This window comes from Zea mays, chromosome 2, assembly GCF_902167145.1.
Source record: "Zea mays cultivar B73 chromosome 2, Zm-B73-REFERENCE-NAM-5.0, whole genome shotgun sequence".
Taxonomy (NCBI): domain Eukaryota; kingdom Viridiplantae; phylum Streptophyta; class Magnoliopsida; order Poales; family Poaceae; genus Zea; species Zea mays.
This window is the reverse complement of record NC_050097.1, coordinates 3,501,881-3,527,257: the sequence shown is the minus strand read 5'-3', so window position 1 is coordinate 3,527,257 and position 25,377 is coordinate 3,501,881. Positions and strand designations below refer to the sequence as shown.

General features: G+C 49.1%; 2 protein-coding genes across 2 annotated transcripts; both read right to left on the bottom strand.

The window, feature by feature from the left end:
- Window positions 1-17,215: 17,215 nt before the first annotated feature.
- Window positions 17,216-20,001, bottom strand: LOC103645801 (beta-fructofuranosidase, insoluble isoenzyme 6). The gene is made up of 5 exons (XM_008670520.2): window positions 19,743-20,001; window positions 19,594-19,602; window positions 18,218-19,487; window positions 18,051-18,144; window positions 17,216-17,904 (listed from the first exon to the last, which is right to left on the bottom strand). The coding sequence occupies exons 1-5, from the start codon at window positions 19,930-19,932 to the stop codon at window positions 17,647-17,649; spliced, it is 1,821 nt and encodes a 606-aa protein (XP_008668742.1). The 5' UTR covers window positions 19,933-20,001; the 3' UTR covers window positions 17,216-17,646.
- A 1,708-nt stretch (window positions 20,002-21,709) lies between these two features.
- On the bottom strand, window positions 21,710-24,119 carry LOC100279283 (beta-fructofuranosidase, insoluble isoenzyme 7). The gene is given in 5 exon segments (NM_001152304.1): window positions 21,710-22,162; window positions 22,251-22,344; window positions 22,474-23,743; window positions 23,856-23,864; window positions 23,989-24,119. Coding segments are annotated over 5 exon segments (1,659 nt in total). The 5' UTR covers window positions 24,062-24,119; the 3' UTR covers window positions 21,710-21,949.
- Between the last annotated feature and the right edge of the window lie 1,258 nt (window positions 24,120-25,377).

Sequence of the window (25,377 nt, the reverse complement as noted above, 5' to 3'; positions counted from 1 at the left end):
CACCGTTTTGGACCGCCTTTTATATATAGTAATATCTAAAAGCATTTCAGGGAACGCCTGGAAGCTGAATGAGGAGAAAATAACGATGGGAAGAAAAAAACACATTGGATATTTTCTAGAAATAAGCGTGATGATGAGAAAAGAAACACAAAAAAAATGACGTAAAGCTAGGGATGTACGACAGGATAAGTGAGGAATTTTTATTTTCTTTTTCTTGCTTTTTCTTCTACAAAAGAATATATACATATCCGTGTTTAGAGACTCAGATCTGAGCAAGATGCAAATAGATAGGATCAAAATGCTGTCCGGATACGATATTATTCTCTCGGATTCTGGAATAGGAAACTGATTCGGCTATTCGTTGTTTTGGTTTCATTTAGTTCGAGTTCATTTTATTTAAACAGTCTGCCCTTATTAGTGTCTACCGAATTCGTTGAGACCGCGTATAAGAGCGAAATATTTAGGGGACGTTTCTAATTTGCCTTAATCGATTAATTTTAAATTTGCATTCGTTTGAGTTAAATTTAGATGAATTTTCCCCGCCATCCGAACATTCGACTAATAACTCTACGCACGATTTCTCAGGTAGCGAGCGTGGTCCAGTTTATAAACGTCGAGGGCTTACTAATTCATACTCGTATAATCAATTAATTTTTTTAGCAGACGCAAGACTCGACATATCGCGAAATAAACGCGCGATATCGATGCAACATCGAGATTGCGATCCAAATTATTTTGCACCGAGTATTTTAGTCATTAAGTTATAATAAATTTATTTGGGACACGGATCGCAACGGTGAATCGAGCTTCCAAATTTCGTATTCGCGCGAGCGATGAATTTAAATAATCACCGGACGCACCGATTTTTGGAACAACTTTGTTCCGAACATCACGAAAATTTAGGAAGAGCCCAGATAGATAAAAATAAAAATGATGTCGAACATCGCGACAGACGAAATAGATTACGACAGAGAGACTGATATTGTCATTAATATTCCCGTACTTACGTCCATATTCGCTGTTTACGTACAATAACACCTGGGGTGTTACAAAACAAAACCCGTGGTGCAAATGAGGTCCAAAATTTTAAATAAGAAGAAAACCATCCATACACATCTGTTGAAATAAGTATATTGGTTCAATTCCAAGCAACTTTTGCACTTACATTATGCAAACTATTTCAATTCTGCACTTTTATACTTGCTTTGGTTTGTGTTGGCATCAATCACCAAAAAGGGGGGATTGAAAGGGAAATAGGGTCAAATCCTTTTCCAATATGAATTTTGGTGGTTGAATTGCCCAACACAAATTATTGGACTAACTAGTTTCCTCTAGATTATGAGTTCTACAGGTGGCAAAGGTTCACAACAAACCAATACAAAGTCAAAAGAAAGGGTTCAAAACTAAGCAGCAAAGCATACCGAAGGCAGCCCTGGTCTGGCGTACCGGACTGTCTGGTGCACCACCGGACAATGTCCAGTGCACCAGGAGATCACCTCTGAACTTGCCAGCTTTCGGAAATTTGGGAGGCCGCTCCGCTATAATTCACCGGACTGTCCGGTGTGCCAGCGGAGCAATGGCTATTCGCGCCAACGGTCGTCTGTAGAGAACAATAAATGTGCTACAGTGCGCGCCTGCGTGCGCAGAAGTCAGAGCAGGCGTCAGAAGGCGCACCGGACAGTCTACAGGACCTGTCCGGTGCACCACCGGACTGTCCGGTGGCCCCAGTGATCAGAGCTCCAACGGTCGGAACCCAACGGTTGGGTGACGTGGCTGGCGCACCGGACTGTTCAGTGCGTCATACGACAGACAGCCTCCCCAACGGCCATTTTGGTGGTTGAGGCTATAAATACCCCCAACCACCCCCACCTTCAAGGCATCCAAGCATTCACTTCATCTCATTCATTACAAGAGCAATACACAACACTCCAAGACACAAATCAAAGCCTCCGATCGAATCAAAGTCCCCAATTCAACTCTAGTTTTTAGGACTTGTGAGGAGATCGACTTGTGTTCTTTTGTTGCTCTTGTTGCTTGGTTGGCTTTCTTCTTTCTCTCATTCTTACTCTCACAACCTTGTAAGCAAAGCAAGAGACACCAATCGTGTGGTGGTCCTTGCAGGGTCTAAGTGACCCGGGAAATCAAGGAAGCAAGCTCACTCGGTCTAAGTGACCGTTTGAGAGAGGGAAAGGGTTGAAAGAGACCCGGTCTTTGTGACCACCTTAATGGGGAGTAGGTTTGCAAGAACCGAACCTCGGTAAAACAAATCACCGTGTCATCCATTCTTATTTGATTGTGATTTGTTTTCGCCCTCTCTTTTGGACTCACTTATATTTCTAACGCTAACCCTGACTTGTAGTTATGCTCAGGTTTATAATTTTCAGATTCCGCCTATTCACCCTCCCTTTAGGCGACTTTCACCTGGCATCGGGCGGTTGGGAACTTGTGGTGTGGAATAAGCAGCTTCTTCCTCCACCAGGAAATCCACTAAAGTCTCGGCGCGGTGCTCAACGATTTGCACCATCATGCTGAGCAAGTAAACAAGCAAAAACCTAAAGCTTTGCCCCCTACCTGGCACGCCAAATGTCGGAGAGGAGATCTCCGGTCGGGTGGCAGAGTGCACCCACCCTAAATCCTAAAATGAGGAGGGGCCTAAGCGTTTTTCTTGTTAGAGTTTGGAGGGATGAACACACAAGAACACGCAAGGGTTTAGAGTGGTTCGGGCCACCGGAGTGTAATACCCTACTCCACTGCGTTGTATTGCTCGTGAGCTTGAGTTGTGTCTTGGATGATGAAAGGGAATTAGGCTTACACCTAGTTCCTATATAATTTTGGTGGTTGAATTGCCCAACACAAATCTTTGGACTAAATAGTTTGCCCAAGTGTATAGATTATACAGGTGTAAAAGGTTCACACTCAGCCAATAAAAAGACCAAGTGTTGGATTCAATAAAGGAGCAAAGGGGCAACCGAGGGCACCCCTGGTCTGGCGCACCGGACTGTCCGGTGTGCCACCGGACAGTGAACAGTACCTGTCCGGTGCACCAGGGGACTCAGACTCAAACCCTTCACCCTCGGGATTTCTCGGAAGCCGGCGCGCTATAATTCACCGGACTGTCCGGTGTGCACCGGACATGTCCGGTGCTCCAAGGAAGATCGGCCTCCGGAACTCGCCAGCCTCGGGTTCGCGCGGCAGCCGCTCCGCTAAAATTCACCGGACTGTCCGGTGTGCACCGGACTGTCCGGTGAACCACGGAGCAACGGCTACTTCCGCGCCAACGGTCACCTGCAAGCGCATTTAATGCGCGCTCTGCGCGCGCAGTCGGCAGGCGCGCCCATACCGACGCACCGGACAATGAACAGTTCATGTCCGGTGTACACCGGACATCCAGGCGGGGCCACATGTCAGAGCTCCAACGGTCAGAATCCAACGACAACGATGACGTGGCAGGGGGCACCGGACTGTCCGGTGTGCACCGGACTGTCCGGTGCGCCATCGAACAGAGAGCTCCCAGCAACGGCCACATTTGGTGGTTGGGGCTATAAATACCCCAACCACCCCACATCCATTGCCATCCAAGTTTTCCCACTTCTCAACCACTTACAAGAGCTAGGCATTCAATTCTAGACACATTCAAGAGATCAAATCCTCTCCAATTCCACACAAAACCCTAGTGACTAGAGAGAGTGATTTGCCGTGTTCTTTTGAGCTCTTGCGCTTGGATCGCATTCTTTCTTTCTCTTGTGCTCTTGTGATCAACACTCAATTGTAACCAAGGCAAGAGGCACCAATTGTGTGGTGGCCCTTGCGGGGAAGTTTTGTTCCCGGTTGATTGAGAAGAAGGAAAACTCACTCGGTCCGAGGGACCGTTTGAGAGAGGGAAGGGTTGAAAGAGACCCGGCCTTTGTGGCCTCCTCAACGGGGAGTAGGTTTGCAAGAACCGAACCTCGGTAAAACAAATCCACGTGTCACTCTCCTTATTTGCTTGCGATTTGTTTTGCGCCCTCTCTTGCGGACTCATTTATTATTACTAACGCTAACACCAGCTTGTAGTTGTGATTATTTTTGTAAATTTCAGTTTCGCCCTATTCACCCCCCCTCTAGGCGACTATCAATTGGTATCAGAACCCGGTGCTTCATTAGAGCCTAACCGCTCGAAGTGATGTCGGGAGATCACACCAAGAGGGAGATGGAGACCGGCGACGACAAGCCCACTACAAGCCAAGGGAGCACTTCATCGGAAGAGTCCCGCACCAAGAGAAGAGAGAAGAAGAAGAAATCCTCCAAGCGGAAGGAGAAAAGATCTTCCTCTTCTCACCATAAGGAGAAGAAGGAAAAATCTTCTCACAAGCCGCATCGGAGTGGGGACAAGCACAAAAGGATGAGGAAGGTGGTCTTCTACGAGACCGACACTTCATCGACCTCCACCTCCGGCTCCGACGCGGCGTCCGTCACTTCTAAACGCCAAGAGCGTAAGAAGTATAGTAAGATCCCCCTACGCTACCCTCGCGTTCCTAAACATACACCTTTACTTTCCGTCCCATTAGGCAAACCACCAACTTTTAATGGCGAAGATTATGCTATGTGGAGTAATTTGATGCGATTTCATCTAACCTCTCTCCACAAAAGATTATGGGATGTTGTTGAGTATGGTGTACAGGTACCATCCGTAGGGGATGAGGACTACGACACGGACGAAGTGGCCCAAATCGAGCACTTCAACTCTCAAGCCACAACCATTCTCCTTGCCTCTTTAAGCAAGGAGGAATACAACAAAGTACAAGGGTTGAAGAACGCCAAGGAGATTTGGGACCTACTCAAGACGGCGCATGAGGGTGATGAACTCACCAAGATCACCAAGCGGGAAACGATCGAGGGGGAGCTCGGTCGCTTCCGTCTTCGCCAAGGGGAGGAGCCACAAGACATGTACAACCGGCTCAAGACATTGGTGAACCAAGTGCGCAACCTCGGGAGCACAAAATGGGATGACCACGAAGTGGTTAAGGTTATTCTGAGAGCCCTTATTTTCCTTAACCCTACTCAAGTACAATTAATTCGTGGCAATCCTAGATATACACAAATGACCCCCGAGGAAGTCATCGGGAATTTTGTTAGTTTTGAATGCATGATTAAGGGCTCCAAGAAGATCAACGAGCTTGATGAGCCTTCCACATCCGAGGCGCAACCCGTGGCCTTCAAGGCAACGGAGGAGAAGAAGGAGGAGTCTACACCAAGTAGACAACCAATTGACGCCTCCAAGCTCGACAACGAGGAGATGGCCCTAATCATCAAAAGCTTCCGGCAAATCCTCAAGCAACGGAAGGGGAAGGACTACAAATCCCGTTCCAAGAAGGTTTGCTACAAGTGTGGTAAGCCCGGTCACTTTATTGCTAAATGTCCATTATCAAGTGACAGTGACAGGGACAACGACAAGAAGGGCAAGAGGAAGGAGAAGAAGAAGTACTACAAGAAGAAGGGCGGCGATGCCCATGTTTGTCGGGAGTGGGACTCCGACGAAAGCTCAAGCGACTCCTCCGACGACGAGGACGCCGCCAACATCGCCGTCACCAAAGGCCTCCTCTTCCCCAACGTCGGCCACAAGTGCCTCATGGCCAAGGACGGCAAAAAGAAGGTAAAATCAAAGTCCTCCACTAAATATGAAACATCTAGTGATGAGGATGATAAAAATGAGGAGGATAACTTGCGTATTCTTTTTGCCAACCTTAACATGGAACAAAAAGAAAAATTAAATGAGCTAATTAGTGCTATCCATGAAAAGGATGATCTCTTGGACTCCCAAGAGGACTTCCTAATCAAGGAAAACAAGAAACATGTTAAGGTTAAAAATGCTTATGCTCTAGAAAGAGAAAAATGTGAAAAATTATCTAGTGAGCTAAGCACTTGCCATGAGATTTTAGACAACCTTAGAAATGAAAATGCTAATTTGTTGGCTAAGGTTGATTCTCATGTTTGCATTGATCCTAGAAATGATGATGTTGATTTGCTTGCTAGGATTGATGAATTGAATGCTTCCATCGCTAGCCTTAGAAATGAGAATGAGAAATTAATTGCTAAGGCTAAGGATTTTGATGTTTGCAATACTACTATTTCTGACCTTAGAACTAAGAATGATTTGTTGCATGCTAAGGTTATTGAATTAAAGTCTTGCAAACCCTCTACATCTACTATTGAGCATGTGTCCATTTGCACTAGATGTAGAGATATTAATGTTGATGCTATCCATGATCACCTTGCCTTAATTAAAAAACAAAATGATCACATAGCACAACTTAATGCTAAAATTAGAGAGCATGACTTAGAAAATGAAAAATTTAAATTGGCTAGAAGCATGCTCTATAATGGGAGACGCCCGGGCATTAAGGACGGCATTGGATTTCAAAGGGGAGACAATGTCAAAATTAATGCCCCTCCTAAGAACTTGTCTAACTTTGTTAAGGGCAAGGCTCCCATGCCTCAGGATAACGAGGGTTACATTTTGTACCCTGCCGGGTATCCTGAGAATAAGATTAAGAAAATTCATTCTAGGAAGTCTCACTCTGGCCCTAATTATGCTTTTATGTATAAGGGTGAGACATCTAGATCTAGACAACCAACACATGCCAAGTTGCCTAGAAAGAAAACTATTAATGCATCAAATGATCATGCCATTTCATTTAAAACTTTTGATGCATCTTATGTGTTGACTAGCAAATCTGGCAAGGTAGTTGCCAAAATTGTTGGGGGCAAACACAAAAGCTCCAAGACTTGTGTTTGGGTACCCAAAGTTCTTGTATCTAATGCCAAAGGACCCAAAACAGTTTGGGTACCTAAAGTCAAGAACTAAATTTGTTTTGTAGGTTTATGCATCCGGGGGCTCAAGTTGGATACTCGACAGCGGGTGCACAAACCACATGACCGGGGAGAAAAGGATGTTCTCCTCATATGAGAAAAACAAAGACCCCCAACGAGCTATCACATTTGGGGATGGAAATCAAGGGTTGGTCAAAGGTTTGGGTAAAATTGCTATTTCACCTGACCATTCCATTTCCAATGTTTTTCTTGTTGATTCATTAGATTACAACTTGCTTTCTGTTTCCCAATTATGTCAAATGGGCTACAACTGTCTTTTTACTGATATAGGTGTCACTGTCTTTAGAAGAAGTGATGATTCAATAGCATTTAAGGGTGTGTTAGAGGGTCAGCTATACTTAGTAGATTTTGATAGAGCTGAGCTCGACACATGTTTAATTGCTAAGACTAACATGGGTTGGCTCTGGCACCGCCGACTAGCCCATGTTGGGATGAAGAATCTTCATAAGCTTCTAAAGGGAGAGCACATTTTAGGACTAACCAATGTTCATTTTGAGAAAGACAGGATTTGTAGCGCATGCCAAGCAGGGAAGCAAGTTGGCACTCATCATCCACACAAGAACATAATGACGACTGACAGGCCACTGGAGCTCCTACACATGGATCTATTCGGCCCGATCGCTTACATAAGCATCGGCGGGAGTAAGTACTGTCTAGTTATTGTGGATGATTATTCTCGCTTCACTTGGGTATTCTTTTTACAGGAAAAATCTCAAACCCAAGAGACCTTAAAAGGATTCTTGAGACGGGCTCAAAATGAGTTCGGCTTAAGGATCAAGAAAATAAGAAGCGACAATGGGACGGAGTTCAAGAACTCTCAAATTGAAAGCTTCCTTGAGGAGAAGGGCATCAAGCATGAGTTCTCTTCTCCCTACACGCCACAACAAAATGGTGTAGTGGAGAGGAAGAATCGAACTCTATTGGACATGGCAAGAACCATGCTTGATGAGTACAAGACACCGGACCGGTTTTGGGCCGAAGCGGTCAATACCGCCTGCTACGCCATCAACCGGTTATATCTTCACCGAATCCTCAAGAAGACATCATATGAACTCCTAACCGGTAAAAAGCCCAACATTTCATATTTTAGAGTTTTTGGTAGCAAATGCTTCATTCTTATTAAAAGAGGTAGAAAATCTAAATTTGCTCCTAAAACTGTAGAAGGCTTTTTACTTGGTTATGACTCAAACACAAGGGCATATAGGGTCTTTAACAAGTCCACTGGACTAGTTGAAGTCTCTTGTGACGTTGTGTTTGATGAAACTAACGGCTCTCAAGTAGAGCAAGTTGATCTTGATGAGATAGGTGAAGAACAGGCTCCATGCATCGCACTAAGGAACATGTCCATCGGGGATGTGTGTCCTAAGGAATCCGAAGAGCCTCCAAGTACACAAGATCAACCATCCTCCTCCATGCAAGCATCTCCACCAACTCAAAATGAGGATGAGGCTCAAAATGATGAAGAGCAAAATCAAGAAGACGAGCCACCTCAAGATGATAGCAATGATCAAGGGGGAGATACAAATGATCAAAAAAAGAAGGATGAGGAAGAACCAAGACCGCCACACCCAAGAGTCCACCAAGCAATCCAACGAGATCACCCCGTCGACACCATCCTCGGCGACATTCATAAGGGGGTAACTACTCGATCTCGGGTTGCTCATTTTTGTGAACATTACTCTTTTGTTTCCTCTATTGAGCCACACAGGATAGAGGAAGCTCTCCAAGATTCGGATTGGGTGGTGGCGATGCAAGAGGAGCTCAACAATTTCACGAGGAATGAGGTATGGCATTTAGTTCCACGTCCTAACCAAAATGTTGTAGGAACCAAATGGGTCTTCCGCAACAAGCAAGATGAGCATGGTGTGGTGACAAGGAACAAAGCTCGACTCGTGGCCAAAGGGTATTCACAAGTCGAAGGTTTGGATTTTGGTGAAACCTATGCACCCGTAGCTAGGCTTGAGTCAATTCGCATATTATTGGCCTATGCTACTTACCATGGCTTTAAGCTCTATCAAATGGACGTGAAAAGTGCTTTCCTCAACGGACCAATCAAGGAAGAGGTCTATGTTGAGCAACCTCCCGGCTTTGAAGACAGTGAGTACCCTAACCATGTCTATAGGCTCTCTAAGGCGCTTTATGGGCTCAAGCAAGCCCCAAGAGCATGGTATGAATGCCTAAGAGATTTCCTTATTGCTAATGGCTTCAAAGTTGGCAAGGCCGATCCTACACTCTTTACTAAAACTCTTGAAAATGACTTGTTTGTATGCCAAATTTATGTTGATGATATTATATTTGGGTCTACTAACGAGTCTACATGTGAAGAGTTTAGTAGGATCATGACACAGAAATTCGAGATGTCGATGATGGGGGAGTTGAAGTATTTTCTAGGATTCCAAGTCAAGCAACTCCGAGAGGGCACCTTCATTAGCCAAACGAAGTACACTCAAGACATTCTTGCTAAGTTTGGGATGAAGGATGCCAAACCCATCAAGACACCCATGGGAACTAATGGGCATCTCGACCTCGACACGGGAGGTAAGTCCGTGGATCAAAAGGTATACCGGTCGATGATTGGTTCATTGCTTTATTTATGTGCATCTCGACCGGACATTATGCTTTCCGTTTGCATGTGTGCAAGATTCCAATCCGACCCTAAGGAATCACACCTTACGGCCGTAAAACGAATCTTGAGATATTTGGCTTATACTCCTAAGTTTGGGCTTTGGTACCCTAGGGGATCCACATTTGATTTAATTGGTTATTCGGATGCCGATTGGGCGGGGTGCAAAATCAATAGGAAGAGCACATCGGGGACTTGCCAGTTCTTGGGAAGATCCTTGGTGTCTTGGGCCTCAAAGAAGCAAAATTCGGTCGCTCTTTCCACCGCCGAAGCCGAGTACATTGCCGCAGGACATTGTTGCGCGCAATTGCTTTGGATGAGGCAAACCCTGCGGGACTACGGTTACAAATTAACCAAAGTCCCTTTGCTATGTGATAATGAGAGTGCAATCAAAATGGCCGACAATCCCGTCGAGCATAGCCGCACTAAGCACATAGCCATTCGGTATCATTTTCTTAGGGATCACCAACAAAAGGGGGATATCGAGATTTCTTACATTAATACTAAAGATCAATTAGCCGATATCTTTACCAAGCCACTTGATGAACAATCTTTTACCAGACTTAGGCATGAGCTCAATATTCTTGATTCTAGAAATTTCTTTTGCTAAGCTTGCACACATAGCTCATTTGAATACCTTTGATCATATCTCTTTTATATGCTATGACTAATGTGTTTTCAAGTCTATTTCAAACCAAGTCATAGGTATATTGAAAGGGAATTGGAGTCTTCGGCGAAGACAAAGGCTTCCACTCCGTAACTCATGCTTCGCCATCACTCCGAGCAACTCTCTATTCCTTGGGGAGAAATGAGCATCAAAGAAAAGGATTTCATCCTTGGGGGAGAGAGCAAAAGCTCAAAAGCAAAAGGACCGGACTTCGTCTTTGGTATAATCTTAACTCACTTATTTATGACCAAAGGGGAAGATTGCACTTCCAGGGCTCTAATGATTCCGTTTTTGGCGATTCATGCCAAAAAGGGGGAGAAATGAGCCCAAAGCAAAAGGACCGCACCACCACCACCAAATTCAAAAACTTAGTGCTTTCCAAAAGTCTTTATCATTTGGTATCCTATTGTGTTCAAAAGAGGGAGAAAGTAGTATTTCAAAAATGGTATATCAAAACCCTCTTGAACACTAAGAGGTGGATCTCTTTTAGGGGGAGTTTTGTTTAGTCAAAGGAAAAGCATTTGAAACAGGGGGAGGAAATTTCAAATCTTGAAAATGCTTTTGCAAACTCTTATTTATTTACCTTTGACTATTTGCAAAAGATCTATGAAAAGGATTTACAAAAGGTTTTGCAAAAACAAAACAAGTGGTGCAAACGTGGTCCAAAATGTTAAATAAGAAAGAAACATTCCATGCATATCTTGTAAGTAGGTTTATTGGCTCAATTCCAAGCAACCTTTACACTTACATTATGCAAACTAGTTCAATTATGCACTTCTATATTTGCTTTGGTTTGTGTTGGCATCAATCACCAAAAAGGGGGAGATTGAAAGGGAATTAGGCTTACACCTAGTTCCTATATAATTTTGGTGGTTGAATTGCCCAACACAAATCTTTGGACTAAATAGTTTGCCCAAGTGTATAGATTATACAGGTGTAAAAGGTTCACACTCAGCCAATAAAAAGACCAAGTGTTGGATTCAATAAAGGAGCAAAGGGGCAACCGAGGGCACCCCTGGTCTGGCGCACCGGACTGTCCGGTGTGCCACCGGACAGTGAACAGTACCTGTCCGGTGCACCAGGGGACTCAGACTCAAACCCTTCACCCTCGGGATTTCTCGGAAGCCGGCGCGCTATAATTCACCGGACTGTCCGGTGTGCACCGGACATGTCCGGTGCTCCAAGGAAGATCGGCCTCCGGAACTCGCCAGCCTCGGGTTCGCGCGGCAGCCGCTCCGCTAAAATTCACCGGACTGTCCGGTGTGCACCGGACTGTCCGGTGAACCACGGAGCAACGGCTACTTCCGCGCCAACGGTCACCTGCAAGCGCATTTAATGCGCGCTCTGCGCGCGCAGTCGGCAGGCGCGCCCATACCGACGCACCGGACAATGAACAGTTCATGTCCGGTGTACACCGGACATCCAGGCGGGGCCACATGTCAGAGCTCCAACGGTCAGAATCCAACGGCAACGATGACGTGGCAGGGGGCACCGGACTGTCCGGTGTGCACCGGACTGTCCGGTGCGCCATCGAACAGAGAGCTCCCAGCAACGGCCACATTTGGTGGTTGGGGCTATAAATACCCCAACCACCCCACATCCATTGCCATCCAAGTTTTCCCACTTCTCAACCACTTACAAGAGCTAGGCATTCAATTCTAGACACATTCAAGAGATCAAATCCTCTCCAATTCCACACAAAACCCTAGTGACTAGAGAGAGTGATTTGCCGTGTTCTTTTGAGCTCTTGCGCTTGGATCGCATTCTTTCTTTCTCTTGTGCTCTTGTGATCAACACTCAATTGTAACCAAGGCAAGAGGCACCAATTGTGTGGTGGCCCTTGCGGGGAAGTTTTGTTCCCGGTTGATTGAGAAGAAGGAAAACTCACTCGGTCCGAGGGACCGTTTGAGAGAGGGAAGGGTTGAAAGAGACCCGGCCTTTGTGGCCTCCTCAACGGGGAGTAGGTTTGCAAGAACCGAACCTCGGTAAAACAAATCCACGTGTCACTCTCCTTATTTGCTTGCGATTTGTTTTGCGCCCTCTCTTGCGGACTCATTTATTATTACTAACGCTAACACCAGCTTGTAGTTGTGATTATTTTTGTAAATTTCAGTTTCGCCCTATTCACCCCCCTCTAGGCGACTATCAGATGACTTGTGTCTTTTGTAATGTCGCATGCTTCCCCTTTTATAGCTCAAGGGGGGCACGTACAAGGGTGCGGAGCCCCGACATGTGGGCCCAGGGACAAAATAGAGGGAGACAACTAACGCCTGCAATGTACGAGCCACCTCCCAGCATAGTAACGCCCATAGCGCTTATAGTATTGGCTTCTCTCGGCTGCTTCCTTGGTAACATGTGAGTCATCATGAGTACAGAACATGTGGAAGTACGCCACCTGCCAACTGATTGGACAGGCACGCCATCTGTAGGATGGCCTAGTCGCTGCCTACTAGAGGAGTAGCGAGAGGGCACATTAAATGCCGAGTCGTCACATCGCCTGCCAGCGGAGTAGACGGGGCACATTAAATGTCGAGATGGCACATCGCCTGTCAGACGGCGGGCCTCCTCCGCATTAAATACCGAGATAGCGTATCATGCGATGCGCTGCACGGCCCGCGGCGCACAGTCCTTACGTCAGGGTCCGCTCGCTGGCTTACATCACGGGCAGAGGGCCACGTGGCAGCATCGGGTCTCCTCCTGGACGGGGAGTTGAGCCGTATAGGATGGGGCCTAGACACGTGCCAGTGCCGGACCCCTGCCTGGTCTTTGACCAGGACTTAAGCATTTTTTGTCCTGGCATACCGGGACCCCGCTGTGAGCGGTTCGGACCCCTTGCAAAGGTGAAAGTTGCCTAGAGGGGGGGTGAATAGGGCGAAACTGAAATTTGCAAAGTTAATCACAACTACAAGCCGGGTTAGCGTTAGAAATATAATGCGAGTCCAAGAGAGGGCGCAAAAACAAACCGCAAGCGAATAAAGAAGTGAGACACAAGGATTTGTTTTACCGAGGTTCGGTTCTCTCAAACCTACTCCCCGTTGAGGTGGTCACAAAGACCGGGTCTCTTTCAACCCTTTCCCTCTCTCAAACGGTCACTTAGACCGAGTGAGCTTCTCTTCTCAATCACACGGACACAAAGTCCCCGCAAGGACCACCACACAATTGGTGTCTCTTGCTTCGGTTACAAGTGAATGAATCTCAAGAAGGAATGAGAAAAAGAAGCAATCCAAGCGCAAGAGCTCAAATGAACACAACAATCACTCTCTCTAATCACTAAAGCTTTGAGTGGAATTGGGAGAGGATTTGATCTCTTTGGTGTGTCTAGAATTGAATGCTAGAGCTCTTGTAAGTAGTTTGAAGGTGGAAAACTTGGATGCCATGAATGTGGGGTGGTTGGGGTATTTATAGCCCCAACCACCACAATGTGGCCGTCGGAAGGCTGCAGTCGCATGGCACACCAGACACTGTCCGGTGCGCCAGCCACGTCAGCAGACCGTTAGGGTTCGACCGTTGGAGCTCTGTCTTGTGGGTCCGCCTGGCTGTCCGGTGGTGCACCGGACAGGCCCTGTAGGCTGTTCGGTGTGCCACCCACGCGTGCACTGCTCCTCTGCGCGCGCAGGCGCGCATTTAATGCGTTGCAGTCGACCGTTGCACGCGAAGTAGTCGTTGCTCCGCTGTCACACCGGACAGTCCGGTGAATTTTAGCGGAGCTGATTCCCGAAGCTGGCGAGTTCAGAGTCGCTCTCCCCTGGGGCACCGAACACTGTCCGGTGGTGCACCGGACAGTCCGGTGAATTATAGCGAAGCGCCTCTAAGATTTCTCGAAGGTGAAGAGATCAGCTTGGAGTCCCCTGGTGCACCGGACACTGTCCGGTGGCACACCGGACAGTCCGGTGCGCCAAACCAGGGCACACTTCGGTTGTCCCTTGCTCTCTTTGTTTGAACCCATCCTTGGTCTTTTTATTGACTTTTTGTGAACCTTTGGCACCTGTAGAACTTATAGACTAGAGCAAACTAGTTAGTCCAATTATTTGTGTTGGGCAATTCAACCACCAAAATCAATTAGGAAATAGGTGTAAGCCTAATTCCCTTTCAGAAGGGGTCTGGCTTCCACCTTAGGGGCCCAGTATGCATACTTGGAGGTCTCAGACCTCTCCTGGGAGTCCTATCCGCAAACTTAGGCGCACCCCCATGGGGGTCCGGACCTACTGCAGACGCCCTGGAGTATTCCATCATCATGGACACGTGGCGGCCCCAGACCCTCCCAGGTGGTGAGGCCGGGCACCGCTGTGGGCCCTGAGCAGCCGCCCTTGGTTGGGCTGAGGCACGCCTTAGTCACAGACGCAGCCCTACTGCCACACGGCTAAGAGGTAGCCGCACGGGGACTGAGCCTTGATACACTAGTAGGGGGTACCCCTGATCTAGGGTACCGATAGAATTGAATATTACCGGTGGAGCAATTGATTACGTGTTTTGTTTGGTTATGATCAATGTAATGGTTTCAAAGTGGAGATGGTAGCGTGATGATTTAACCTGAGAGATGAGCGGTATCAAATTTACATAAGGCTGGTAACAGACCCCACCATGATTCGATTATTACAGCTGTCGGAGAGGAAATCTCCGGTCGGGTGGCGGAATGCACCTGCCCTAAATCCTAAGATGAGGAGAGGGCCTAAGCGTTTTGCTTGTCCGATGGAAGGTGTAAGAACACATGAGAACACAAGTATTTAGAGTGGTTCGGGCTGCCGGAGCGTAATACCCTACTCCACTGTGTGTTGTATTGCTGGTGCTCGAGAGCTTGGAGAACTTCCCGAGGGTCTAAGTGACTTGTGAGTTTGAGCGTCTAAGTGAGCGTGCCTTGTAACATCGTGTGCCTTCCCTTTTATAGCCCAAGGGAGGCACATACAAGGTTGCTGAGCCCCGATATGTGGGCCAGGGACATAATGAAAGAAATACATGGAGCAACTAATGCAGGTGTCGCCTGAGAGACCTTCTAGCACCCAGATGTCCGCAGCCCGCGCAGTGCTGATACACAATGGTAGCTTCCTTGGTACGTACGAGTGATGATGAGTATAGTGCATGCGGCAGCATGGGAGTGCCGCCTGCCAGTGGAATAGACAGGCATGCTTTTTGCCAGCGGAATGGACAGGTCTCATTAAATGCTGAGGTGGCACACTGCTTGCCAGTGGGATGGACTGGTCGCCGCCTGACAGCAGAGTGGGCAGGCCTCATTAAATGCCGAGGCGACACATCGCTTGTCAGGCAGCGCGCCTTATCCGCAATAAATGCAGGGGCCGCGCAACCCGGAGGCCTTACGTCAGGCTCCGCCCGCTGGCTTATGCCACGCGTAGTAGGTCACGTGGCGGCATCGGAACTCCGCCTGGGCGGGGAGCAGAAGCGTATGCCGACAGGTCCGCACCAGGCTGGGCCTGGACACATGTCGGCACCGGACCCCCACCTGGGTCCTATTCAAGGTCCGGGTATGCCCTGTCCTGGGACCTTGGGACCTCTCTGCGGGCGGCCCGGACCCCATTCGGGGGTGGGGGGTCCGGAACCCTTTCCAGGGGTCCGGTCTTGCACACGTGGAGGTCCGGGACCAACCCTTGGGGCCCGGACTGTATATTCGAGGGTCCGGGACCAACTTTGGGGGTCCGGACTGTATATCCAGGGTCCGGCGCTCTCCCGTGGGGGTTTGGACTCACTGTTAATGCTTCAGGGTGCACCACCTTCTCTGGACACGTGGCGGCTTCGGGCCCGCCCATGTGGCGGAGTCGGGTGCTGCTGTGGACGGAGATTAACCGCCTGAGATTGGGGCGAGCCGTGGCTTGATCCCACACACAGCACTTCTACCACGTGACTAAGTGATAGCCACGTGGACACTGCGTCTTTGCACAGTAGTAAGGAGTACCCTAGTTACAGGGTACCGACAACAGCTAACAGAAACTACCGCTATTGGATACTCCCGTTAACGGATTACATAGAGTATTATAGTAAAATAGTCCAACCAAACAGCACCTCAGGATCATCCATCAACTGCGCTACCTTATAAGTGTCCAAGAACTTCGTACCCTGCAATTTTCTCCTGCACATAATTTCAATACATCTTTTATTCTCCCTGGGTGAAGTTCAGAAGGCTAGGCCTCTCTCTAAAATTAGAGATGTTTTTTTCTTCTTAGAAGGCGACTCTTTTCTTCAACATGAAGGCACGTAATTGCTGCATTGCCTTGATTTCTTTTCATATTATTGTCAGCCAAGCTAGGCCCCAACCTTGGACAACTTAAACCACTGCACGACATGTGAAATAGTCAACCACTACAAGCAAGGTTCTGTTTGTTTTAATTTCAAATTCATGTGGATTAGAGCAGATTGAGTGGGTTTAAATTCACTCTCGGTCCCCATCGATTGGGTGGTTATAGTTGGTCGCGTATAAATGGCTATTGGATAAGTAGCCTTAGGTCCCGTTTCAATCTCACAGGATAAATTTTAGCTTCCTGCTAAACTTTAGCCATATGAATTGAAGTGCTAAAGTTTAGTCATATGAATTGAAGTGCTAAAGTTTAGCTCTTTAGGGTGTTTGGACTACTCTAATAAAGTTTAGCATATTGCAATAAAAAGACACACATGTCTCTAATGCGTAGAGAGAATGAGGTTAGATGGTATAGGTGGAAAATGGGGTTCCCTAGCCCACGTTTAGCTCCTTTTAGCACCCTTTGAGTAGCTTATGAGATAATATGTGCTAAATTTTATCACACCACCATTAGCTCTTCTGTTTAGATGACCAAATGACTAAAAGTAGCTAAAAAAGCTGCTAAAGTTTATTTCGTGGGATTGAAACATGACCTTAATAAGAGCGACAAATAATTTAGGACTCGTTCGTTTCTCTCTTCTAAAATTTAGAAACTACCACATCAAATGTTTAGATAATATAATTTATATATCCTGTGTGTAAATCAGCTAATCCTACGACCCTATTTAGTTTTGCCTAGATCACCAGTATCGGTTAAACTTAGCTGTCTTAGAACTAAATACATCAATTAATAGACTAGATAAATCTTAGCTAGACTTAAGATTCCATTATATCATTATTTTTACTTCACAGCCCTACTAAATCTCACCCACAACATCATATTGTTTCATTTTTTGGCAGGCTTATTGGTCAAAACAACATCAAGCACACTCCATACAACACAGAATAGTACTAACTAGTGTTTGGTTCGATGTCAACGAGAGATAGGACGGGATCAACCCTAGGCTAACTCTGTCCCTTATTTTTTGAGAGATGACCTCATCCACCATTTTTGAAGAATATTTCTTGATCCCGATCGACTCTGGACCTCCAACCAAACACAGGTCAAGTTAGATTGATCTCATCCCATTCCTCTTCATCCTTCTTCATACCTTCATCCAAACACTACCACAAGCCACGCTCGACTTATCTTGGGTCATGGATCATAAATAGCACAAATCCATGCCCGTTCAGTTTTTTAACCTAGCTAGAATTGTACTCCTCAGCGCGGCACATGTTCGCGAACGATCCACCAGCCATCAGACCGCCATCGTCGTCAACATTGACACTCGCACTGGCAAGCTCCCATGCCTCGAGCTTGGACACCTTCACTGCAGCTGACCCATTGTTGAACACGTATAGGTGGCTGCTGCTGCCTGCTGCAACGTGCTCGGGGTACACTCTAGCCGTCATGCACGTCCTCCCGCCGCCGCCGAAGCTCTCCACGATCGAGTGATCGATCTGCATGTAGTACACATATCATGAGTCATGCATATTTAAGGTACATCACTAGTTGTTTTACGATGAATTTGATCTAGATTCTTTTTTTTATTGTTGTTGTTGTTGAGAAGCTGTCTAAAGAAACCATAAAATTGTGTCAAGCTCACCAATGTTCTTAACGATATGCTCATGTCTTTCTCGATGTCCACGTCGACGAACCCTCCATGCGTTGGCTTGTACACGCCTGCCTTCGTGGAGGACCTACACATTTGATTTCAGTTAATTGCCATGTCATGTTCAGCAGGCGGCAAAATTGATCGCTCAGTTCCTGTACCTGCTGAGGTCCGTGCACATGAGAACAGCGTACTCGTGCAGGATCCTGAAAACCCTGAAGAACACGGCGGTGTGCTCGCGCATGTCTCCGGAGGCCATCACCAGCAGCCCGAACGGGCCGACTCCGCCTGTCAGGGAGCCGCCCTTCTCCCGGCACAGCGCGTCGGGGTCATGCAGCCGGCCGGGGTCCAGTCCCTCGGCCCGCCGGAGGCTCGGGATCTCGAACACCACGTCCACGTCCGCCTGCGAGCTCACGATGCCGGTGACCTCGCGCACCCCGCCGCCGGGCTCCACCTCCTGCAGCGGCGCCGCGCGCCTCGTCCTCAGCGTCTCGATCTCCTCCACGGGCCACTGCACCAGCTGCTTCCCGCCGCCGTCCAGCCACAGCGCCCGCGGGAACGACTGCAGGCCGGACCAGCCCCGGGCGACGTCGTCGGCCTCGCTGTCGGACTCGTTCACCCACGCCCACAGCACCCGCCGCATCCTGCGCGCGTCCAAGAATGTCTTGGACGCGTACAGGTGTCCGCGGTCGATCCTCCGCCACCTGCGGTAGTCGCCGCCGCCGCAGTCCTCGTCCGGCGTGAACGTGTCCGCCGCGTCGTCGTACGTCCCGACCGCGTAGTAGTCCTCCAGCGTGTCCGGCATGCTCACCTTGAGGACGTGCCGCACACCAGCGCCGCGCGCCGACGCGTCCAGCCCCTCCGCGCCGCGCGCCGCCACGGGGAACAGGTCCGGGCACTCGGCCATCACGGCGTCCTGAGACGCATGGAGCGGCGCAGCGCGCCTCTCCCATCGCAGGAAGTCCGCGCTGCGGTACACGAGCGTGGCGCCCACGCCGTCGGCCACCGCGGAGATGGCGAACCGCCACAGCCCGTCCCGGCCGACCCACGCCGTGGTGGGGTCCCGGAAGTCGTTCGCCGACACGTCGGCGGGGAGCGGGACGACGGGGTTGTAGGCGGGCTTGGCCCACTCGCGGAGGAGCGGGTCGCGCGGGTTCTTGGGGAACGCGACGTTCTGGACCTGCCGGCGGTCCGCGTCGATGCCGGAGTAGAGGATCGCCGGCGTGCCGTCGGGAAGGATGGTGACAGACCCTGACGCGCAGCCGTTGGCGTCGAATGGCGCCGTCGGGTCGAGCGCGTTGCCGAGTGCCGCCCAGTTCACGAGGTCGCCGGAGACGGAGTCGCCCCATGAGAGGTTGCCCACGTCCCAGAGCGCGCCGTGCGGGTTGTACTGGTAGAACAGGTGGTACATGCCGTTGTAGTACACGGGCCCTGTTGTCGGTCAGCCAGGCCTTAGCGACCATGTAATGGAGCGAGCCAACAAGGAACAAAGCCAAGATGGGACGGGACTGGTGAGCAGCAGAAGAAGAACACGCACCATTCGGATCTGTAAGCTCTCGTCGTGACCGCCATGAATTGCCCCCAACCAGAGGAGAGGTTCCACATGCGTATTAAGAGAGGGTTCACTGAAATCGATCTGTGCCTGGACTAATAGTTCATACCAAGCTAAGGATATTTGAAAGTTACCGTTCTGCCAGTTCTTGGCGGGCTGGAAGTGGAACGCCGTTCTCACGTGGTCCTGCGTCCTCGCGACACAAATCGATGACGAAGAAGACGAAGTGGGGAGAAGAAGGCAGATCAAGAACACCGCGATGGCGAGCGTGGCAAGGGGATTTGCTGCCATTGGCCCGGTCACCAGCGAATGTGAGTGACACATCACGAGAGCTGATGATGGTTGGCTTCAATTTGTTGCAAATGTGTCTTCTGCTTTTACAACTTTCCATTTTTTTTTCCAAATCTCTTGAAATCGACTGCCCTCCAAAGTCCTGGTTTCTAGCTTAGTTTATGACCTGCCACCATGTGCAGGATGTTTAATTAAGAAATAATGACAAATTGGTGTCATATCACGTAAGCATCTTGATCAGATCCAGTCAGATGCAAGGTTATTCAATATTAAGTAGAACCCACTGCATTTGGCTTTTGACCGACCTCTTTGCTTTTTACTAATGGAACGAAGATTAGTCCAAATACAAAGCTCACAAATGATAGTCCAAATACAAAGCTCACTTTTGTGAAAACTAGTTTTCAATTTCGATAATTTCTTAAAAGGTACTAGCACTAGCTTAAGATTTTTGGTTCCGTCCACATATTGTAGGTTAGAAAACCAATCGTCCACCAAATATGAGATAAGTCCCTAATTTTATTATTAGGCTTACCGCAAAAATCAATCAAGGTGACTAGCATATGCATAACCAAATTAAATAAGACACGAGACAAAGGGTCATGTTGTCTTAATATTTTATTGGTTTTGGAAAGAAATGTCCCCTCTCATGATTTGATCAACCTATTTACACCCACGGTTGAAAACAAACGGATAAAAATCTCGTCTCGACCTGTGTCATTTTTCACACTTGATTTGTCTTTTTTCGTACTTGCGAAAACAAATCTGGAAACGACAGAGAGAAATCCGTCCGTTTTTGTGGGATCTTGTTTCTATCCGGATTGACCCGTATTCATCCTCTTGTTTAAGAATTCCGAAATGAGCCCAATATACATTAGTGTATAAACTAAAGCCTAATATCTTTAAGTGATAAATTGTAGCAAGCAACAACAATAGAATGTTGTCTCTTTGTATCTATTTGTTTCACATTATTGCCCTACCAGTGAGTCACTAGTCAGCCATCAATATCATGTGTGTTTGTATTAAATTACAAGTTTCTGTTTCCTTTCATTTTCGTACACATGTTTATCCCGCTCTCGTTTATATTCCTTACTATTTAGGACTCCATCATGTTTCCGATGATAAAACGCGGAAACCAATACGAGAGAGAGGTTTTCTCGTTCGATTCCATCCCTATTTACACCATATGGGTGAAAAGCCTTCCATTCTTCTTCTTCTTTTGTAGAAAAGACCATTTTACTTTGTCATAGAATTTGTCAAAGTCTAGCTTTAAGACCACTCAATCTATTTTTTTCGTATGCATCTCGAGAATGGTTTGATGTAAACGACCACCCTCCCAAAATGATGTGCATGACGTCTTCTCCCACGGGAAGACACTCATGCACGAGATTGTCTAGCGAGGATGAAAAGGGTCCCCCTCTATATTAGTGGTCTTGTCCTGTTCTATTGGGGCTTTGTTCATGTTCAATTTTAACTAGAAAGGGTTTTAATCCTCCTAACCGAGAGGGGCATATTGTTAGCCATGAGAGATTGAGACATTAAGGACGTGTTTGGTTGGTGCGCTCGACAGCGCAGAGCTCATGTGGGCCTCGACGAGCAGCGAACTGCCCTCCCCGCCTTCTCCACCCCTGCAGGCGAAAAACCCACCAAGGTTGCACGCACGCACGCGTGTGAGGGTCACACGTGTTTCATCCGGTGCAGCCAAACAAACATAGCCGCATTTTAAATCAACGCATCTATGGAGTCTAGATGTGGCCGGCGCGACAACAAATCACGCCCTAAGCTTCCGTAGAGGTAACCACGGAGACTCCCTCCAAACAACAAACATCTATGCAACGTACATTTTAGCAAAAACAGGCATTTGGTGTTACAATGGAGACGCAATACACTTTAGCAAAGCTACATTATTCAGAACACGAGACCACCAATAAGGCAACAATGGTCTTGTTTTTTTTTTAACACATGCTTCACTCCACGCGTGATGGTTATCTATTAAGCCTCCAGCGCCATCCGACAGGACTGGAAGTCTGTAACACGCAGGGCGGGCGGGCGATCACAGTGGATCCGCACGGTCGTCTTGTTCAACGTTGACGCTGGCCGTCCCGAGCTCCCAGGCCTCGATCTTGGACACGGTCACTGGGTGAGCTCCGTTGTTGAACAGGTACAGGTGGCTACTGCCGCCTGCCGCCACGTGCTCAGGGTACACTCGCGCCGTGATGCACGTCCGGCCCCCGCCTCCGAAGCTCTCGACGACAGAGTGGTCGATCTGTTTTTTTTTTGTCAACGTTAGCGCCGTTAAACGTCGTCATGCATGCTTCAGTTCAGCTAAGAACCAAGACAAGAAGCTTTCTCACCAGTGTTCTCAGCGATATGCCCCTGTCCTTCTCGACGTCCACGTCAACGAATCCTGCGTAGAATGGCTTGTGCACCCCCTCTTTCGTAGACGACCTGTACTTCCACGTTTGCATCGAAAATGCATGCAAAATGATAGTTGTCAGTATGTTTGTTTGGAGTCTGAACCGGTAGATGCGTCCGGTTCAGCTAGCAGAGTTGCTGCATATTATGCAGTATATATACCTCGTCAGGTCGGCACACATGAGCACCTTGTACGTGCCACCGTGCCTCAACACCTGGAAGAAGACGGTGGTCTGCTCCCGCATGTCGCCGGACGCCATCACCACCAGCCCGAACGGCCCGACGCCGCCGCGCGGGCCCGGCGAGGAGGCTTTCTTCTCCGCGCACGCGCGCAGCTTGTGGGGATCGTGCTGCAGCCACTCGGGGTCCAGCTCCTCGGCGTCGTCCAGGCTCTCGGGGACCTCGAAAACGACCTCCACGTCCGCCTGCAGGGCGTCGACGCCGGCGATCTCGCGCAGGCCGCCGGCGCCGACCACCGCGCCCGCCAGCGCGGCTCGGCCCTTCCGCAGCGTCTCGATCTCCTCCACCGGCCACTGCACCAGCTGCCTCCCGTCGGCGTCCAGCCACAGCGCCCGCGGGAACGTCTGGATGCCCCTCCAGCCCTTGTCAACGCCGTCGTCCGTCTCGTCCACCCACGCCCACAGCACGCGCCGCCTCCTGCGCGCGTCGAAGAACGTCTTGGCGCCGAACAGGTGGCCGTGGTCGATCCGGCGCCAGTCAAAAACGCCCTCCACCGGCGCGAACGTGTCCGCCTCGTCGTCGTACCGGCCGACCACGTAGTAGTCCTCGTCGGCGGCCTTGCTGAGCTTGAGCACGTGCCTCACCCCGGCCCCGCCGCGGGCCGACGTGTCGAGCCCCTCCGCGCCGCGCTCCGCCACCGGGAACAGGTCCGGGCACTCCCAGACGGGCACGTCGGGGGACGCGTGCAGCGGCGCGGAGCCCCGCTCCCAGCGCACGAAGTCCTTGCTGCGGTACACCAGGGTGGAGCCCACGCCGCCGACCTCGGCCGCGACGGCGAACCGCCACAGCCCGTCGCGCCCCAGCCACGCCGTGGTGGGGTCCCGGAAGTTGTTGCCCGTCACGTCGCCCGGCTGCGGGACCACCGGGTTGCAGCCGGGCGGCTTGCGCCACTCCCGGAGCAGCGGGTCCGACGGGTTCTTGGGGAACGCCACGTTCTGCACCTGCACGCCGCTTGCGTCGCGCCCGGTGTAGAGGATGGCGGGGCGGCCGTCCGCCAGCGTGGTGGCGGAGCCCGACCAGCAGCCCTCGGCGTCGAACGGCGACGTCGGGTCCAGCGCGGTGCCCAGGAACGCCCAGTTCACCAGGTCGCCGGAGACGGAGTGGCCCCAGGAGAGCTTCCCGGTGCCGAACGTCGGGCCGTGCGGGTTGTACTGGAAGAACATGTGGTACATGCCCTTGTGGTACAGAGGCCCTGACAACAGAACAAGGGAAAATGTCATTTGTACGAAAACAAGTTCCAGATTCTACGAATTGACTTGGAGTTACAAATCGAGCTGGCACCGAAAGAACAGAGCAACACGTACCATTTGGGTCTGTTCAGTTTTCATCCACACACGTGTCCCCAGCGAAATCAAATGCAGGAAAAGAAAAAGAATACAAGGTCAGTTAGCTTCTTTCTCCTGATATCTGACATGATCAAGCACAGATCTCGCGTACCGTTCATCCAGTTCTTGGCAGGCTGGAAGTGGTACGCAGTTCGGCCATTCCGCGGGCTCTGCTTCCCGTTCATGTCGCACGTCGGGGTCGGGGAGGAGGACGAAGGGGGGACGATGAACAGATAGGCGAAGGTGAGATCTCACGCCATTGCCATGCCCTGACCAGGGTTTGTTTTTATAGCGGACAGAAAATGAAGACGCCTTGCAGATTGCAGAAGACTTGAGCCGCATCAGTCTCCGAGTTTAACACTTGTTTTAGACCTGGGCACTTGACTGTGACTCTCTAGGATTCGTGCCTAAGATAAGCATGCTTAGCCACTAGCAAAGCAGCGGTAATCGAGGATGAGGTGCTGAGTAATTCAGGTGTTGTTTACTCGGTGGTGGACGTAGAACGCGCTATCTTCTCCATAAAACACTGACGAAACGTCAGGTTCAGAAGGCTCGTCGCATTTTCGGTAGGTCGACGACTTTCACGCTCAACAGATATTTCGTGTGTATATTTTGTGTCATAACGTGCGTAGACAGAAATATTTTACAGACGTACGCGCACACAAATATTTCGTGTCATTATCGTGAGAAGTTTCATGGAAAAAGCGAAAGATACGGCAAAGCAAATAATTCACTTCATCCGAATACAAATAGATGTGATAGGGATGACAGTTGGTATCTGAATTTTTTAGGTTATGAGGCATATTGTTGTAAATAAAAATAAAATCTTGTATAAATTGTTTATGCATCAGATTATCTCCAAGAGACTAGCCAAATGGCTGGCTCGTCAAACCAATTTTTGGCTACTCAACAATAAAATAACTCTCCAACAGACTAGACATCTAAATTCGAATCTCTAAATTGGCTCTCTCACTAGTCAAACTAGATAGGTAGTCTGTTAGAGTAAGATGCTACATGTAGAGTATAATATTTTTTAGAAAGGTAGATAGAGGGTCTGATAAAGAGCCTGTCGTAGAGGAAATTCTCCGGCCGGGTAGCGGAGCGCACTCGCCCTAAATCCTAAGATGAGGAGGGGGCCTAAGCGTTTTGCTTGTTAGGTGGATTTGGTATGAACACAAGAACACAATGGGTTTAGAGTGATTCAGGCCGCCGGAGCGTAATACCCTACTCCACTGTGTATAGTATTGAGAGCTTGTATGAACTTGTGAGTCTGAGAGTCTGTGCGCATCTGAGTGAGTGTGTCCTCCCTTTTATAGCTCAAGAGGGGCACGTACAAGGGGGCTGAGCCTCGACATGTGGGCCCAGGAACAAAACAGAGGGAATCTCTACTACTTATTAAGGCTGTAAGGGTAGCCTGTCGTTCTGCCACTGCCTCCATCCCGCGCGGCAAAAATATGTGGTGAGCAGGAATCAAACTGTGACCAATTCACTAGAGGAGCCC

Excerpts from the sequence above, each read along its gene's own strand:
- LOC103645801 (XM_008670520.2), bottom strand. The coding sequence starts at position 19,932 with ATGTGTCACTCACATTCGCTGGTGACCGGGCCAATGGCAGCAAATCCC. Across the intron at positions 18,145-18,217 it reads ATGTGCACGGACCTCAGCAG|GTCCTCCACGAAGGCAGGCG; the intron begins GTACAGGAACTG and ends TCAAATGTGTAG. Across the intron at positions 17,905-18,050 it reads GCATATCGTTAAGAACATTG|ATCGATCACTCGATCGTGGA; the intron begins GTGAGCTTGACA and ends TACTACATGCAG.